Genomic DNA, 20795 nt, shown 5'->3' on the forward strand with positions numbered 1-20795 from the left:
AAAATCGATCAGATGCGGAATCGAATCGACAAAAGCGAATTAACAATGCAACATTGGATTTCTGGCGCGACGGCGACGTTAATGTGGCATGCAACATGTGGCATTTGTGGTGTATGTCGTTGGTGGTGGTAGTGGTGCGTCAATGCGTCGTCACCAATCTTACGTAATCATACGTAATCCGTAAAGCGTTGACGACAGACAGCAGCAATAAAACCGAAACGCAAAATCCAAACTCGAGCCAAGCGCGCTTGGCAGCCAATTGGGCCCTCTTTATATTCGTACCAGCTACCTACTTATCTACCCACAGGCCACATGAGTCAGTCAATCAATCAGTCAGTCACTCAGTCAACACAGTAACTAACTGCGCTCGAAGACGGAACTAACCGCAGCGATGCGTATTCGTGCCAATACACAGACATATTGAGAGGCCTCTGTGTGTATGTTTTTGGCTGTGTGTGGATATCAAATGTTGTCTTCCATAATTATTTTTCCCTTCCTAATCCATTATTATGCAATTCGAAATATGTTATTATGGCAACATGGAAATTGGAATCGCTGCACGCATTAAACGGTGGCACTCAGATGAATGCAGACCTCAGACACACACACACAGTCGAACAGTAGAAGGTACACCGGCAACACAACCATCGTCAGCCGCTGCTGTTGAGATAGACGTTAGCTTGTCGGTCGGTAGGTTGGTTGCCACAGCAGCCTCGAGCCTTTAGCCACCAGCCACAAACGCTAAGAGATTTTCTGCAATTTCCTTTTCGATCCACAAGCTAGCGATTTGTGGCAATGTGGCGAGCAAAAGTGTTTTCTCCATTACAACTGCGTCTTCGGATCGCAATACGGATTTTCCTATTTCACTCTTTCGTTGTGAAGTGATGTAATGCACTGGCCTAAAGGAAATGTCTCGAATTCATCATTTACTGCATTGACATTCAACTGACACACATGTGGATGTATATGAATATCTGAGCCGATCTCAGAGAAACCAGCCGTAAACTAGTTACAATTTGTCCAAATTTGGATTTTTTTGAAAGTTTCCTAATGAAAGTTGTGCAAAATAGCGTGAAGTCGGAAGAGACTGATACACCTCCCAACCGACTTTATACTCCCGTTGTGCTGGAAGTGGCTCTAGTAAAGTTTTACCTCCAGCTCGCCTCAATTGCATTCCCCTACTGGGTACTTCCAGCCAGATAAAGGAAATGCCTCATATACCGTGATGAAATTGCAGTGAATATAAATTATTTTTGCGGTTTTAGTAATTTATACTTCAGCTTGTCCATAGAATTGTTTGCGAAATAACGCTGAGAAGAATTCTGTCATCGATAAATATAAATCCCCACTTGCCTTTGTATATATAGCCACATGTCTCATAACTGCACCTCACTTATCGAAAAACGCGGTTTCAGAAAGTACCTTGTGTATCTTGAATAGCGTGCATTCACATTTATGTATATTAATATAGTTATAAAAAACAACAACAACAATTGAGAGCCGGCTGCAAAAGTCAGCATGAATCATGGTGCAAGCGTTAAAAACAGGCATTGCAATTACAATAATCGCTAAATTATTAATTTTACTTCATTTAAAGACGCCACACTCACTCATACATGTGTAATATGCATATATTCAAAAGAATCACAATAGTTCAAACACTCATGCTTTGGATGGGGTTTATATTTTAGGGCGGATCATTTTACTTGTCACTAATTGATGAAAGTGAAATCGGACAATCGGACAATCGGTTAAAACACCTCTCCAGGGACTTTCAAACAAAGCAATATAAAAGACTCCAAAATTTATACAGGTGTCCCTCCAAGATCACGGCTTATTCAATAGTCCAAGAGGTGATCGTTGGTGATCGTTGATACCGAAATTTGTTTGCCAGAAACCACAGAGTTATCGATCCAGTTTACCCAAATGCGTCTCAAATAAACATAAACAGCGAACTTACCAGCTGTGGAATGCCCTAAAAGCACTACGATTACTGCGCATAACTTAAAAGCTAATTTCAGTTGAAGATAATTTACTTTAATTGCTTGGCTTGCATTTACAAAATTTATAAATCTTAAATTTTACAATTACAAAGCGGTTTAATGGTCTGTGAAAATGTTGTAAATAAAATCATTAACATTTTCCCTTTATGGAAAGTGATTGAGCCCAAAGGGCGCAGCGTCGGCCTTGCCCTAATAATTATGGTAACCCTAGCGCACACCTTCAAATTTATGTTATTCGCTTGAGTAACTCTGTTAAATCAACTTCCTGTTAACATATTTTCATTTTCACTATCAGCTTGGAACAATGAATAGTGAATTTAAAACAGAAAAAGTCCAGAAGACTTGCTTTAAGTCAAAGGTAACTTTTGAAATATCAGTTAAACGTTATACAGTTCTTGATATTAGTAGAAAGTAGAGGAGGAATAATACAAGAACATCCTCTTTCAATGTCCAGCATTCGCCAGAGTGAGTTTGGAATATCTCCGTAGGTAGCAAATTGATTGGAATTGACTTAAGCCGACTTAAGAACTATATAATGTAGTCCGTTGGGCGTATTTGGATGCCACAAATAACAGTTGAGACAATCTAATTGAGATGCCCTGCAGTCATAGAGATCTACCGCTTGACCCAACCTAACCTAACCCAAATTAACCTAACCTAACCTAACCTAACCTAACTTGTTTATTTTAATAAAAACAATAATATCCAGAGAAACATTTCCGCAATTAGAATAAGTGGAAAGAAATTTGTAGAAATTATGCCAATTAATAAATTATACAGAAAGGGGAGCACCTACATGCATTGTAACCAACTCTCTTCGAGGCAATTATCCAATTCATCGCGCGTTCTTATTTATGGACCATTGTTCTAGTCGAGGGATTTTTCACCAAGAACTCTCGAAAACATAAATTGTTGCTGTTTTTGCTTGAGAACTTTGCAGAGCATTGTCCTAGAAAAATTCTCACCGACACATTTTTCCCAGTTAACCGTTCCACCAACAAACACTCATACCCTTGTTTGTGAGCCTAAATATGAATATTAATAAAACAACAACACCAATGTTGAACCGAGAAGGTATGAGGCCTTCGCGCACACACACATGTGACGGACTACAAATGCAATTTTATGCATAATTTAATGTTGTTCATCATTAATTTTTTATGATTTTCCCATAAGTATTGTTTAATGAACCTCATTTCTGTGGCCCAAGCGAACAACAACAAAAATAAAAATAACAATAAAAGCAAAACAAAATGGCCAAAGCGAAAAATCCATAATTCCAGCGGAGAATAACAAGGGGACCCAAGCAATCCAAGCCGGGCTTGCAAAGGTCGTAGAAAGGAAGCCATTGCGGTGAATGTGAAATTCATGCTTCGTGTCTTCATTTACTCTTTATTTACATTACACTGTTGCTATTGTTGTTGTTGTTGTTGTTGCTTATTCATTATACTTATATATGTACTTGTAATTTTTTTCGATCGCTCTTAAAAATGCATTACTGTGAAAGTCAAAATGAGAAAAAAAAGTTCAAGCACACACACACACACTCACATATGCAAATGTGTGACTCTGCGGCTGACAACACCTACGAGCCAAAGCCAAAAAAACACTAACAACCACAACAAACAAATTGAAATTACTTGCTGGCATCCACTTTGTTGTAAGTGATGGCGCAGAAATTAAGAAGAATGTGTGAAAGTGTTGCTTGGCCATTTGAGCATTTCAGCCAACACCCGCAAGTGGCGAGGGGAGAGAGCGCTGTGTGAAAAAAGTGTTAATAAACGGAAAATAAAGAACAACAAAAGGGCGTTTGGTAAAGCGCTATAAAGAATATTATGAATATGTCTTGCTCATTTACCACAACAATAGCAACAACAAGTACAGCACTTAAGTTGCTGTTGTTGTTGTTGTGCACCTCGTAAGCTGCATATGGAAGTAATTTGAGACTCGCTGCACACACATGTAGACACCTCTTTATACTTCAAGGTACAAAGTGTTCAAGCGCTTAATGAATGACAGTCGCGCCGAAAGTGACGGAACAAAGTTTGAAAAAAAAACTCTAAAAAAAAACAATTCTATTGAGGTGCTAGAGTTCAAGCGCTTAATGAAAGCGGAGAAGGTGTCAAAGACCAAATCAACAACAATAATAACAACAGCAGCAAACGACTGCAAATAGCGTAGAGTATATGAACCTAAGCAGAAAGCTTTCTACTATGTATACAAGCATATAATATATCTTTAATAGTTACACACATGAAGGCACATCCATACATTTACCTCAAACAAACATTATCATACATACACTCGCTTTTAAATTTTCATAAAATGTTCGAAAATAGTTGAGCGAGAGTGAGTTCTTGTCTCAACAATTTTATTTTACCAAAAACTCAGAAGAAAAAAATTAAGAATTATTTTCGAACAATTTCTGATTAAATATGACTTCTTTCTGGATATAGATTTTATATATTTTGCTAGATATTTGTTCTATATATATATTTTATTATCCATTAGATATGCAAATATAAATATTATTTACGCTCTAGACATAACAAATCTAGATATGTAAATATATAGAGTTTAGGAAGAACGTGAGCATCTTCTAATCGTCGCATTAGATTCGCAAATATTTTCAAAAACTATACATACATACATTCATCAATTTAGAGTACTTTACCACTGGGTACACATGTGCCACTTGTTTGTCACAATAGCCGTGTTTTGATAAAATAAATTAAAAAGCGTTTCAGTTTCATATTGCGACCAACAACAAAAAATCGGTGTAACATTAAGCCAGATTTCAAATTGTCAAGAAAACAACTTAGCGAAGCACTGTTGAATCGTGTGTTACTATCACTGTTGTTTTTGTTGTTGTTAATCATGTACATGTGACACAAATTTCATTTCAAATATTAATAAACAGGGTGATTCGTGAAGAAATTACAAAACATATACATATTTCGGTACATTCGAATAGAAAAGCTTTTCAAAAGCTCCCGTTTAATCAAGTTTTTCTAGTATACATTTTCCTAGTATACATTTTCCTAGTCCTTGTTCAATATTGATACAAGGGAGTCAATCGTTAATACGAGTAACCTATACTAATACGAGACCTATGGTTTCTGTACTACGATGTGTACTACAATAAAAGCTCAAGAAACCACATACCAACATAGTGACACACATGTAGTATTGTACTATGTTTACATCCATCAGCTGATACAAATAAATTCCAGCAAAATATAATTATGAATAACAGGAAGGAAAATTGATCCTGACTTAGTTATAACTTCAAGCAATCTTAAAATATTATTGTCCAATATAATTATTACATATTACCTATTATTACATACATATTAAATACATATTACATATTTTTCACATCATTATTTTCAAATTTTGTTTTTTGATTTCAATTAATTTTGAATTTAATTTATTTTCTGTATGTCAAAATGTCAGAAAACATATGATTGTGACAGAAGAGCTTAAAGCTTTCGGTGTGTTCAATGCAACCCATTGTTGTACATTTCACAACACCACAAAATTTCAATGGTTTCTAGAACTTTATTGTAGTACGGAACACCATTTGCTTTCAAACAAAATTCGGAAAACCGGTGATACACATATGGTTTCTGAAGCATACTATAATATGTACTACATGTATGTCTCAGTTATAAAAAGCATTGCTATGGTCCTTCTGGTACTCCTTAAATCAAAGCTTGGAGTTTGGGTCGTAATTCATCAAGCACTGTTTGGACCACCCGTTAGATTGACATTGGACGTTTTACATGCAACAATCCGACAACTAGAAAGAAAAAATGTTTGCGATTTTCCTTTTAATATTAATAACTTGTTTCTGGATGTTTTTAATGCCATCGCTGTTGCCGTTTCTTTCGCTTTTTATTTCAAATACATGATATTTACGGATTTCCAAATGCAACTCTATAGTTTATGTGTGTTCGTGTGTATCTGTGGAATCATGCAAATGCTTTCAACTGCAACTACTTAACGGTAAATGGGTCATGGCAGATTTGCTTCGAAATGTAGTTCAAGCGATTCGTTTAAACTTTAAAGCAAACAAGCCGACGTACGAACAGACCGACCGGCGGACAAAACAATTTGCCAGCTTCAATAAATGCAGTCACAAGCTGTTTGCTGCTATTGCTATCAGTTACTTGTGCATTTGTTGCTATTATTGTTGCTTTCTTAATGCATAGCATTTACCATTTTTTTATAATTGTGGATTTGGTTAGGTTTCCGATGCGTCCGAAAGTAAATGAAGAGCTTTGCATACTTAATAGCCATAATTGTAGTAATGAAAATGCAATTAGAGTTGCAAGATCTTTACATTAATGTTACAGAAATTTTATACTATTAAAATTTTGGATATTTTTTTGAAATTCATGTAATTTTTTAGAAATCAGATCCCACATATTAATTTACTTGCTCTATACAGCAGGGGTAATGCCGATCATGACGTATGGCATACTGGTCTGGTGGCCAATAATGGAAAAGAAATGCGGAATAAAGCATATGGAAAGCTTACAAAGAGCGGCAAGTATATGTATAAGCGGAGCTCTTAGAACAACGCCAAGTCAGGCACTAGAGGTTATTCTTTACTTACTGCCTATAGACTTGGTTTGTAAACAGATGGCAGTAAAGTCTGCAATTAGACTCAGGGAATCTTCCGTACTAGTCACTTATAACCAGGGACATTCTAAAATCTTTAGCAAATTCCCGTTTCTACCGACTACCACGAATTTCCGAAATCCACTAGAATTAAATCTAAATACGTCCCTCAATACCGCCTTCCCTACTAGAGAGATGTGGGACAAGGGCGAGGTAGACAAGAAATAAATATTTATACCGACGGATCTAAACTAGATAAACGAGTGGGAGGTGGCGTCTTTTCGGAAAAATTAGACACCAGAATCGCCTTCCGACTACCAGACTACTGCAGCGTTTTTCAAGCATAGATTGCTGCAATAAAATAGAGGCTGTTCGTGCTGGCAAATAGGGTGCTTACGACTAGAATTATATATATTTTTACAGACAGCCAAGCGGCTTTAAAATCAATTAAGACCCTAAGGATCTCCTCTAAGATAGTAAAAGAATGCCATGAAATATTAATGGAATTGACTTCATACTACACGATAAACCTGCAATGGGTTCCTGGACACAGTGAAATTCCAGATAACTGTGTGGCTGATGAACTAGCCAGATTAAGCCCAACTTTACAATTGGATCCGAGTAAGGAGGATATATGCATACCGTTGGTCACTTGTAAGATAAGCAGGTCATAGATTGGGCTGAATCCAGGTGGATAGAATCTATTATTTGTTCAACTAGTAGGCAGACGTGGCCTAATTGGAATAAAAGCCGTAGCCGAGCCGGCTACTGAAATTTAAAAGGAAGGACATAAGAATTCTAGTGGGAGTGCTAACTGGTCATTGTCTTATTGGAAGACATGCCGACCGACTGGGGTTACCGAACAATGACTACTGCAGAAGCAGTAAGGAAATAGAAGAAGAAGAGACTATTGTGCATCTTCTATGTGAATGCAAAGCATTGTACAGAAAAGACTCACAACAATCGGACATGGTATTCTAGACAACATCTCGGAAGTTGCGCACGTTAAACTTGTTGAGCTGCCCAACTTTATAAAAGCCACAGAGTGATTCAAAGAGGACATTGTAGTGTAAGGGGCTCTAGTCCCGGTGGATTCCCAATGGGTCTCTTAAAGGCCTAGGTGCATCATTTGACAACCACTTTACCTACCTACCTACCTACCTTTTCTCGCTCAAGTTACAATTTACAAATAGACCAAACCGATAAGAAATCTAGGCTAAATCAATATTGCTTCAGCAAACGCAACATAAATTTGATAAGATCTTATGATCATATCTCGCGTAAATATATCTATGTAATAATGAAATAAGAGTATTTAAAGTAGAAATTCCACTATTTTTACAATTTCGTAGATAAGTGTTTGGCCATATTTGGAAGATCACATGTTTTCTGTTCTTGATTTTGTTTTTATTAATTTATTTGCTATCTGCTGACAGCTTTCAGTGTTTGACTATGAGTAATTATTACCTTGTGACAACAATAACAAACAGTAAAATATTTTTAATAGATGCTTATCGTCATAAATCTTATCTCGGAGCGCGCATAAACAAAGGCAAAACAGTTTTATACCGCTTTTCGCTTACAAAATTAATGATTATTCAAATATCCAAAGCACTGCAGTCAATAATATTTCTCTTCGTGCTTTTCAAACTGGGTGTGTTAATTTTAGAGTTCCCTTTCTACCATATACTCGTATATCCCCAATAGAACCCTTCAATGACACGCAAGTTTATTGACTCGACCGCTTGAGGAACCCAATTTGTGCACTGAACTGTGAAAAAAATGTAAACGAAAGCAGAAAAAATCGCCATTAATGACATCAAATGACTGCATTCTATCCAAGTGGAACTGTCTGCCAGAGTGGACGGAAGCGATCGTCACCGAAATGACAAATGGAAGTACAAAATGCAAATCGTTTGTCAGAATATGGAGAAAATAGAACAAGCGATGACTAATTTAACATAAACTAAATAAAAACACGGATCAAAAAGCATTCTTAAATTACTCTGAGTTCTTCAAAGTTTTGCCAATAACTTAAAACTAGTTTACCGAAGCAATTTACCGTTATTATATTATTAATAATAAACGCCCATTGTGAGCGGCAGTCTTCGTCTATCAGCAATGCAGCAATCAGTTGCCCAAATGTCAAATTGTTTGTCTGACCGTCGATTGGAGCGACGATTGAGTGGCTCCAAAACATCTGCTGTAGATCGGCTAGCACCAGAAAGTTGTTTGTTGATTTTGAAACGGCTGACTGATCGACGGAGCAATCAACTAGTTCCTGTTATGTAGCTAGCTAGATTCGTGAATGATGCGACGCCGCTGTTGTTGGCACAGTCGCGCATGCGCAAAGCATTTCTCGCTCTGCAGCTCAAGCATGCAATTGAAATGCCGCCGCGTTGTGGCAAGAATGAAGAACTAAGAACACGAAAGTGGTGAAAAACTGTTTGCAACAGGGAACTGCTCTGTGAAAAAACATTTTCTTAAAGTTAAAATACGAAGAACAGAAGTAGGGGAGGTGCGCGAATAAGTTGATTAAACGAAGAGCTACGAGCATTTGCTGAAGTGTCGATCAAGTTAAATGGTTAGTAATAAGCAGCAAAGAAGTAGAAATTTCGACAAAGCGTCAATTTTGACTGCGGCAGCATGCCTCTCAGGCGGCTATATTGTAAACATTTTCCTAAAATGATTGAGTGCGGTAGAATGGAAGAAGCTAAGTCATTATGGACTCAAACTTATACAAAAAGGAGAAAATAAAATATTTCATAAGCATAAGTTCTCATTGTTGTTGCTTATACTCGTTATGGTGTCTGTTGAATCGTTCAGCTCCTCGTCTATTGACTTGATTGGATTGACAGCTCGACACGTAGAGTAGCGAGTAAGACAGGCGCTGATTGAGCTCGTCGAAGGCGGTGCTGATGCTGGGAGCTGTCTAATAAATCATTTCAGGTTCTCACGCTTTACTGAAAGCGCAAATATTTGCATTTCGTTTTGATTATTTTAGTTGTGTACAGCAAATAGAAGAGAAGAATCACTTGAACATCCACAAAAGACACAAAGAAAATATTGAAGCAATAACGGTAATATTACCAAATATTTATTGGGCATTTGTCGACCCATTCGGGAGGCCCACCTATCTGAACTACAGCATTTTCGGTTGTCTACTAGTGTGAGACTCCAGCAAGTTTTCAGAGGATTGGCATAATGACCGAATAAGCATATTTACCGCTTATCGCTTGTGCAGAAATTGATTCGAAATGAGGAAGAGAAAGAGAGACTCATGCTTATATATGGCTATGTATGTCTGTGTGTCCATTAATTTCTAGGTGTGCGCATTAACTAGGAGAACCCGCTTATCAATTGGCGAAACCTGTTTGCAGTTAAACTTTACGACAACGTCTCTGTGAAATGGATTAGCAACGGTACTTGTCTCACTGCCTTGGCCTTATGCCACAAACTAACGCGAGATGGCCGCGGTTGTAACACTAAAGAGTGTGCATCGAAGAAGCCACAACAGCCATGCTGAAAATAACTTGCCGCAAAAGACGTGGCAAGTAGCGTTTTTTAATTGAAAATGGTGAAGTCGTCACCGCTAACACAAACTCGCTAAGAAAAAGTGTCGCTAATGTTAACACACAGCCGTAATAGAAGTGGCTTTTGCTGCCAAGAGACACAGTTCTGGTTAATATAGACATAAATAAATCGATTAAGACAAGTCGGTGCAACACCAAGCCAGCCGAGCCAGCCAGCGCGAGATGACCAATCGAAACATGGCAAGACGAGCCGCGACCGCCAAGCAAGACGGGAAGCGGTTGCGAAGCTGGTCTCTTGCTTTTGCGCAAATAAAGTCAATTGAAAAATCGTGGCACGCCGAGACAAGTTCTTTCACCAAGTGGCTAGATTTATGTTGCACGAATACTTGCATATAAATACATGATGTTTATGGTTGAGGATGTATGTATGTGGACTTGTCTACGCGGCTTAGAAAGAAGCGCTGATCATGCAGCCGCGCGGGTAACAAGTCGCTGCCACCGGGCGAGACTTGTAGACTCGCAAGCGTCTAGCGACACGCGACATGCCGCACACCACAGCAGCTCACACATGCCATGTGTGTGAACGCATAAGTTGATGAACAACTAACTGTACAATGTTGCACACACGCATGTTAAAGTTTCACCATGCAACACCAGACAGCTATTCATGCAACGCGTCAACTCGAAGCGTTGACTTGCCAACTGCCGTGGAGCCGTGAAGCCGTGGCAACTGCGGATCAATTCAGATTTCCGTTGACTTCAGTTCATAAGCTGTGGATGCAACAATTGCAATAACAACAACAAAAGCAGTCCGTGTAAATACGAGAATGTGCCACAATGAGGGTGTGTGGCAGGCATATTTACATATTTAGTACGAACTTAGAAACATGTTTATGCAACACAGACACACACACAAAGTAAAAGAATTGGCGCGTCTGTGTGGCAGATGCCAGAATCGTGACTGGAACCGTGGTGAAAAACAGCATTTTTATTGTGGCAGCCAACAGCAACGCTTCACCCCACCGCCCCGCACCGACATTTGCAATAATAGCAGCAAAAACAAGAACAACAACGTTTTAAGCGCAAACAGTATAAAAACAGCAATTACGGCATCATTTTCGAATTGATTTCGATGTGGCCATTCACTGCCACACACACACACAGTTGCCCAGAATTGAATTGCCACATTCGTTGTTGCATGTGCCGGGGAGTTGGCGCATGCGCACAACGGTCAAAACAACGGTTCCCGTTGGAATCGCTGCCAGAGATCTACAAAACAAACGCAAAACAACGAAACGAGTGTTGCAAGGAATGAAAGAAAAATAGGCTAGGCACGGCGGAGTCACTCGGCAGCGGCTAGTCGGCCGACAATCACCGATGGACTTGGCTTAGTTAGCAGGTTTCGCTATAATCGTTCGATAGACTGGTGTATACGTAAGTGTGGTGTTGCGGTTCTTGCCACTCGCCGCTCGCTGCTAAATGCAAATGCTGAGCAACAACAACTACAACAACAAAATCTAGCAATTTAATAGCGCGTTACCCGTTTAAGCCGATAATCTTTCACCTGGATGGCATGAAAGCGCTTGCCTCCTTCTAACGGGCTCGCTGTGTCTCAGAAAAAGAGCAGGGAGAAGAAAGAGGATCTGAAATATGAAATAAAGTGTATATTGAAAAATGGGCTTGATTGGACTAGATAAATATTGGACGCAATTAAAGCGAAGCTGAAGTGCAGACGGCACTGTGGATCCAGAAACCTCGCTAAGTTCGCTAAGTGAAAAGAATCGGCGTGTTTTTGTACTCAGCTAACAGTTTATGTTCAGGATGTGTCTCACAACTATCTAGAAGCATACACAAAAGCAACCTGTGTGGCAAGTTGCAACTTCGAACGGTGCAGCTATGCAACCGCATGGTCGCAGACTAGTGCCACACTGGAAGACACACGTTCTAGAAACTGCTCGCTTGTTGTTACAGCAAGCTCAACTACTTGCAACACGCGTGACTTTTCATTTTTTTCCCGAAATTATTTCAATTGTCTTTGTTTTAGTTGGCTCAAGTACAAACACGCTCACTCGCTTGCCACATGTTGCATGCTTCAAGTGAATTAATGAATGAATCTTGTACGCCGCCGTTAATGCTTTCACAGCTCCCTGAATGGCTCAATTGCCCTTACTGGCTGCGGTTATGTGCATGCAGCTCCTTTCCCACATTCATTGTGAGCTGCGCATGCGCATTTCTTTGAACATTGTTGTTGTTAGAGTAGTACACTTAAGATATCTTTTGCCATTTATGTTGCTTGGGGGCCTTTTGGCAAATCTTGTTGTTTCATTGTTGTTGTTGCGCTTAACTTACATTTATGTATTCTACGAACTTTTGAGTTTCTGAGCCTCGTTCTTGTTGTCTATTTGCCTTTCATTCGCCTGCACTGCGGCAAACAAGTTTCATTTCTCTTCCTTCTTATGATTGCAGCCGCGACAGCTGCAACAACAACAGCAAGCTCCATCCATTTGGTGTTTTCTGTTGAAATGTTCTTGACTTTACCTTTCTTTTTTTCGCGGCCGCCGTCGCCGAGTCAATTCTTCTCATTTCTCCTTATTACTAGCGTCTACTACGGTACTTGAGCCAATTACCCAATTAAGATTCTGCGATATCATCTTTTGTGTAGCGGCCCAGCAGCACTCGGAGCTGCCAAACACTGTCGCAGCGTTGTTGTTCATATTTTCTTTGCCCGAGTTCCAGAGTTCAACTTGGAAGTCGCACGCAGCCGAAAACTGGCGATTCGGCACAGAATTACCAGCGTTTCTTTTTTCCCACCGATTTCGCTATTTTGCATTGTAATGTTGCATTGTGTTGAGCCACCAGCCGATTTGTTCTCGTCGATCAAGTGGCAAAGCCTCAAATTCTTAATTTGTTTTCATTAATTCTACGGTTTTTGTCAAGTCTAACGGTACTGCGGTCGGCTCGAATGCACAAGTGAGCTGCCTTTCTAATTTTTAAGTGCCCATTGTGCAGCAGAATAAAACTTTTTGTTTTTGTAAAATATTAGGAACACTCGAAAATGCTGCAAAATCATCGGTGACACAGTTCGATCGACTCTGATTGTTTGGTCAATAGACGTTTTCAAGGCAACTTGATGATTTGCTCGCTTCAAGAATAATATTTTTAAGTTTTCCCATTCATTTAACTCGTTGGTCAACTCGGTTATGGAGCGCTTCTTAAGTGGAAATAATAAATAATTGATTTTCATGTTTACTTTCCCAATCACAACTACCGTTACACGAGGTATCACCAAGTAACCCATTAACTTCATCCGAATGATGTTTTGGTTTTTGGATTTACTGCTCTTATCTCGTAAATGTGGCATGCCTCTAGTATGACGTGAAAGAAATTCATTGATAATTTATAAATAATTAATTTTTGTATCATTCAAAATTTTTTTAATTTCGCCACTGGTACCACTGTTTTATTAATTTACTTTGTCATTTGAGAGAGGTACAAATTATGGCCTTTTAGTCTTATAAACCTTGATAGGATCTAGGAGTCTAGACCAATCAAAGTGTCGTCATTTCAATCTTGTGATCAAGCTTTCATTGAGAGCTTTTACGAAGTCACCAGACAATATTTTACTCTAGGCTCATAGTATCGTCTTATAAATCCTGAGAGCTTTCATTAAGCTTTCATTGAGAGCTTTTACGAAGTCACCAGACAATATTTTCCTCTGGTTCTTGGCCCCAAAAGGATTGGGGTATTAAATATGATACGCGAAAAATGATCGAGTTTTATGGAATAAAATTCCAGATAAGAAGACACCTACATCTCATAACACGAATTTTTAGACTGAATATCGCCACGACCTAGCTTGAATTACGAAAAAGTCCCATATTTTTTCATTCAAGTATATTCGAACGAGCAACTTGTAGTTTGCATTGAAATTGCCTTCGTTCGGTTCGCAAAAAATAGATTCGTAGAAAAAATGCCGCACTTTTTTAAGTAGCAAACCCAAAGGGAACAAAACCTTCACACAAAAACCGTCGCTAACCCAGTAAGCTTTTAAGCTTGAGTTAAATTAAAATATAAGCTGCGAACTTAAGCATCTCTCCGATCCCGCCTAGCGGTACCCATTCTCCCAGTAAGAGCACTAGCTTTGTCTTCTACTTCTTCGAGGATTAGTTTTGAAATTGAAAAATTTCTGAACGGATGAAGAAATATTTTTTCTAGGCTTGTTGGGAACCCCTGTATATTAATGTGTCTGCATCAGTGTGCATATGCACGTCTAGGCGACACCAGCAGCGGCGACAATGTTGTCAGTTACATTGTAACAACGATGCAAAGCGTTGTTTTTGTGGCAGCTTTTCATGCGCGCGGGACTCGTTATGCAGCCGTGCGCGCAGAACAACTAAACAACGATTCAAATCTCCTGGGAAACAGTCAACGAGACTGAATTCGCAGAGTCTTTTATGTTCGTGTGTTTGCTGACTGACTGGCAGTGATCGCTCGTTATGCGCATGCGCAGTGGCAACGGCGAGCAGCTACGACTACCACAACAATTGGCATCTTACTATGTTGTTTGCGAACGTGCAACAATGGCGTGGAGCAGCCGCAACATGCAACATGCGCACAAAATATTTGGCATCGCTACGCCGCGGCATGTTGCATGTAAATGTAACAGCGATTTTCAGATTTTCTTAATGATTTCATGAATTTTTCATTTCAACCCTAGCTACCTGCTTGCCTTGCCTTGTTGGCACTAGTATGCCGCGCGTATTTTTGTTTCTTCTTTTGCGCGCTTTTTGCATGGATTTTCAGCTGTCTCGAAACAATAGTATTATGATATGATAGCATAAACCATAAGCGCTATGTCATGCCGCTAATGTCATCATCTCGACTTTTTTCGGCAATCTTCGCCGACTCGCCGCCATTGTGTTCGCGCATGAGCTTACTGCTTTCAAGTATGTAAATGTGGCAAATTGCGCTTGCGCTTGTCTCTATGCCATGCGTGTAGGAAAATCACTACTTGTTGTCGCAAAAAAGTTTTGATTGAGGCGAGTGAAGACAAAAGAAAACATACATCTGCGAGAATTGACAACTTTTCGGAAATGTTTCAACGACTGTTTGATGGTTTTTCCTACTGGGTCGCTACCGCTGTTTGCCCGCCCGCTGGCAAATAGGTGCTCTTAGTCATCAGACTCGCGTCGGTTCATTTTTCTATGCGCTCTATGCATGTGTGTGTAGGTGTGCGCATGCGCAAGCTCATGTTTGACCCAAATCGACTGCAGCGCTGCAAATGTTGTCACTTGCGATTATGCCAACTTGAGCTTGCCGTTACCAGCGTGTTGCAGGCTCAGCTGCACGTTGATTTGTAAATATTTATCTAACTGCATAAGCGAATTTGCTAGCGCCTATCTACTACATAGAAGCAGTCAAATATTCAAATATTCAGGTGCGCATTGCGCAAAGGCAGGCCGCAGGCATAAATAATGTGTCACTTGGCAGATGCTTGTGCTTGGCGACTAGGTGACTTCCCAGGCTCCATGCTAAACCAAACGATTTTCAGTTGGCGAAAGTGAAGTTGTCCATACGCGTTAACTTTATCAGCGTTTCCATATTTTATTCACTTGTGTACTCAGAACGCCGCACAGGCACCAATATGTGAATTGAGTGTTGCAAAATGCCTTTGAGCAAGCGCGCGCATGCGCATTGTCTATGTCGTGTTTATCAGCGGCGCGCGCAATGCATAATCAGCAGCGGCATTTCACAACGCGCTTTGTCATACATATTTACACAGCGATGCTTAGCAGCCTATGACACATTTATCATACGTTATTACATGCCACAACTTATTTCGCTGACACTGCGCCAAGCATTTACGTCTATTCATAGCGGTACTCATATATTTATATGTGCGTCGGCGCAACACACCTGTGCAACCTGCTGCCGTTCGTGCGCATCCACTGAATGTGAACTAGGTTGAATGCTTGGTTGGATTGGCTGCTGTGCGACGCGCTGCTGATTCACACAATTTATTGTCGCCTCGAATTTCTCTTTCCGATGCTGATAAGACGGGAGGTGTTGACAAATGCCATAAACAACTGATCGCAGATAACCGAATTTTTTCGAAATACCCGCATTTGTTGTTGCAATTTAGTAAAACTGAAGTTAATAAAAAGTTTCGAAATCGAAATTTATTTTAGTTCCCCTTTTCATGCAATATTTTATAACTCTAACTTGTTGTTAATGTTTATTTTGTCCAAAAATTCTAAAATCTATTCCAGAACATTAAGCTGAAACACCTTTTTGGTGTTTGCCGTACAACATTAGTCATCTAGCAGCGACAACCGCCAACCTCATTTAAAAGCCGCGCGTGATATGTTGCAATAAGGTCGCTTCACTACCTAGCAGTCCTCTACAAACACTGTCTCAAGCATATTCATGTACTCAAGGAAAAGCTCTTTGTCGTTGGTAAAATTGTTTTGTCTACCCGACACGCCACACCCCCGCCCACCGTAGCGCCGCATGTCCGAAGCTCACTCGTTCCACACACACTGAGTCTGATACGGAAGGAGCTGAACAAGCAATGTTTCCACATCCACAAAGCGTGCGGCGTGAGTTCACCGCCGAGGTTAAGCACATTGAACCGCCGCGTTCCGCGGGCGTTTAGCAGTTAGCGCTGCTGTCTGACTGCCAAATGTGAATGCGACGGCGCTCGCTCTCCGCGGCTCTTAATGATGGCGCGCGCGTTTTCCCAGGCTTTGACGCTGGTCAGGAAATGCGCTGGGAAAATATTTGCTTAGAATGCAAACACGAATGCGCGTCGCACTGGGAAAATGCTATGTGGCAATGCTAAACACGCCAAAGGGTTAAAGGGGTTGTTGTTGTTGTTGCGCAAACGCTTTTATTGGCGTTGCACATGGCAAGCGTATTTACTTCACTGACTTGCTGACTGCTTCCAGCATGTCACAAATGTCTTAAGCAACAACAACAACAACCTGAAGTTGGTCAAAGCATTTAACGATTGACTCATGTTGAGTGCCGCAAGTGTTTTGTTGCTTGCGATTTCTTTTGTTTCGCACCCAGTCGACAGCTAACTACTTGCCACATCGCAGCCCAACTGGAGCGGAAAGCGCTCAACCGACGCGCACTTCCTTTGCGTGTGGCAAGGGTGATTTGTACGCGATTGCCACACTCCCAAACCCATCTGCAACGATGTCAGTGCCTGTGGCTAATTTACTTCGTTGCAATAATAGACGCTCACGCCTTACACCGCTGGTGGGTTCGTTATCGACTCTGAGAAATCAACAATGTACTCGCTTGCAAGTGTCTAAGAATTGCTGCACAACAATTGTACGGAATTCAATTAACTAATTTGTGCAGATCTTCTGAGAGTCGCAATTAAAAGTACTAATGAGGTGGGGCATACAACTTCATATGCTCATAAACCACAAATTCAAGTTATTCGAAAGAAATTTTGATTTTCAATTTCATAAGTGCATGTAGTGAAATCCCTCGAACCACAGTTTTCACATGTCATATTAGCGGGAGAGTGAAAACAAACACATTTATCTGCAATTAGCGTGAATATCAATTAAGTCTCGATATCACCGGATCTTCTCACATTTCTTCATTATAATCGTTCATATTTATTTGCCAATTTGTCATTTTGTCGTGGTCATCACAACGTTCGCCACTTGACAGTCTAACCTACTTAGCATACGCAAACAGCAGAGCATTATGTAAGATCACTTATGCGCCTGCGCAGTGACAAGCTTCATTTTGCAGTTACTCCACTTTCAGTTGGCCGTTTTTGCATAATCGCCGGAAAACTCCCACGCCGCTGACATTCGCAATCCAGCGCTCATCAACGATTTGTCGGCAGCGAGTACAAGCAACAATGAAATGTCGTCGAAAGTGTGGACCTGGCGACAATGCCAAGTGCTTTACAATAATAAAAATGTTGCAACTTTAGTGTTGCCACATTAATTTCGCCGCGCGTTAAAAACGGCATTTTTTTGAAATTTGAAACGCGTAACTAACAACTTTTTCGAGCAGCAAAACGAGCGTATAAAATTAGCAATTTCGCACACTGGTTAGAAATAGCGAACACGGGGGGAAAGAGAGTAAGAAAAGGCGTTTTGTTGCTGCGGCGCCGAGTTGAACGACATTCAAAAATTCACACCGCGCCAATGCAACAACAACAACAGCATTGCACATAAATGTTTTTGACATTGCGCCAATTGGGTTCAACGATGTGAATGCATTCCACGATCGCGCGGCGCACCGGCAACAATAACAATAACTAGGCGGACACGAACCAAACAACATAACGGTGCATTAAGAGAAAATGCAGCGAAAAGGTCGCAACATTAAGCCAAGCGAAGTCAAGTGATGTGGCAACAAGTGCATAATTTAAATTTTACAAACACTTGCAATAACAACAACAACAATTAATAAGAAATCAACAATCAACAGACGCTTATGACGGCGCTGACGGCGCTGATGAGTTGAGTATATGTTGGCATGTGTGTGAATTCGCCGCTGCCGGCAAAAGTCAATGGCAAACCGGCCGATGACGCTCGCTGCTTGTGCCGTGTGGGCGGCTGCGCAGTGCGGTTAACAGCCTGCGGGCGCTCAGTATCCTCTTCACTCGGAGCGTGCCCCAGGCACCTGTGATGTCACAATGCCACAGTCAATGCTATTAATTCCGTTAGCGCATAGCCAGCCATTGACACACGAGCAAAAGCGAGATGCGCGCATTAAAATGGAAATTATGAAGATATTAAACGAAAAATTTGATTGTTAACTGTCTTCAAGTGTGCCTCAGTGCCTGTGTGTGTGTTCATTTGAACATTGGCAGAAGCGCGCATTCGTGATTACAGGCTTAAGATTCGATACTCGCAAACGTAATGTCTTGCTTTAATAGTTACTGAAAAAATAACAGTTACACTCATACTGCGCCATTGCAAAGGCCAAAAGCCCCCGGCATAAAGCCTATTCAAGCCTATTTCATTAACAAACCGTAATGAAAAGCGAAAGTTACGCGCACACCTACCCGCTGCCCGCTGGCGTGTAAAATATTCGCGTTTTTTTTTCTTCATATTTTGTTGCCTACATTTCGGCTTGCCTGCTGCTCTTTCGAGGCACCAAAACCACTTGTCGCTGCCGCTGTTGCCGCTTGGATGACTCGGGCATCTGCATATCTTTGCAATATCACGACTTCGCGGCCGCAAACTAACAGCAAATAAATCAAATTACAATCAATGGTGCGGACTAGCGAATGGCTGAAGATGCGCCTACAAGTGATCGCGTGCGATCGGTGAGGCACCAAAGAAAAGTTGTGAATTTTTTGCATTATATTTTCCCTTAAATTTCATTACATCAGTTTTCGTTCGCCACTTTTTAATTATCAAAATTTTTACATATAAATTCTATAATCCCTTCTTCAATTTATTAAATAAACATATTTTCTTCTTTCAGATCCTACGCAAAGTCGCAGTGATCGTGTACACCGCATTGGATTACAACCTGACGGAGGATGAACAGTGTCAAATGTCACACGAGCTGGAAGAGCTGATTGCTCACATGACAGCAGAAGGTATGGAATAAGTTTTAAGGATCTCAAAAATGATCCCCAATTCTAAGAGAACTCTTATTTGCCCTAAAGCGTTCTCACTTTGTGCGCATTATGTCAATAACGGTACTTTCAAAGTTTAAAGATCGTTCTTATGCTACCGAAAGAGTTCCCGGTTTGTCCATATTATGTCAGTAACGGTACTTTCAAAGTTTAAAGATCGTTCTTATGCTACCGAAAGAGTTCCCGGTTTGTCCATATTATGTCAGTAACGCTACTTTAAAGTTCTAAGATCATTCCCAAGCTCCCGAAAGAGTTCCAATTACGTCAGCTTCATACTGTTCGGATCATTGTTGTTAGCATGTGTCAACAAAGTGTTGAAAAAACTCTCGACAAACACCAACTTTGAATTAAAATTAGAAAAAATTGTCAACACGTGAACCACTGCCCACAAAAGTGAATGACGAATCAACGCCGTCACTGGCGCTCTGTTTATTCCATACTTTATTTCCACATTTTTAATATTTTCTGATTTATTTTTCAAATCGGTACACAACAGTATTTGCTTCGACGCTATTTTTATTGCTCTTTCGTTTTATTTCTCGTTTGTTCTCATTTTCGCGTTCGTTACTTTTGCGTTGCTCGTTTTTTCGGTGCATTAATTCAGTTGTTACACATTTTTGTTTTTTTTTTTTTGCGTTTTGATTTATATATTTTGTATGTTCATGTTGGTGTTGTGTAAATTTTGGTTTTGCGGAAAACCGCAAGCTTCATGTCACCATCTGTCCGTTATCTGCGACTCGCGATCTGCGGTCTGCAGTTGGCGATCACCGATCGGCGGGTTGTAATACGGTCTCACTTCGAATTCGAATAACATTTCCTGTCTGTCCGTGTGTTTGTTGTGTGTACCGCGGTGTATTTGCAACAGCCGTTGCCCGACCACGAATTAAGAGTAGTGGGTCTGATTTTTCAAGGACGCGTGTGACTGCTGCCCTGCTTTGCGAATTTCATTTTGATCGACGCCAAGTGGCACACAGCGCCTGTCATAGCGACAGAGAGGAGTAGACGTTG

The 20795-nt window shown here is 40.4% G+C and overlaps 1 protein-coding gene across 3 annotated transcripts in view; it reads left to right on the top strand.

Moving 5' to 3' along the window:
- Positions 1–20795, top strand: part of LOC105209693 (protein spire) — a 79547-nt gene that overhangs the window by 29413 nt on the left and 29339 nt on the right. For all 3 annotated transcript variants that reach the window (XM_054227639.1, XM_054227638.1, XM_054227640.1), the window contains one exon: positions 19631–19748. In XM_054227639.1, coding sequence (XP_054083614.1) covers positions 19631–19748 — 118 coding nt within the window. The remainder of the gene's footprint in view (positions 1–19630; positions 19749–20795) is intronic.

This window comes from Zeugodacus cucurbitae, chromosome 3, assembly GCF_028554725.1.
Source record: "Zeugodacus cucurbitae isolate PBARC_wt_2022May chromosome 3, idZeuCucr1.2, whole genome shotgun sequence".
Lineage (NCBI taxonomy): Eukaryota > Metazoa > Arthropoda > Insecta > Diptera > Tephritidae > Zeugodacus > Zeugodacus cucurbitae.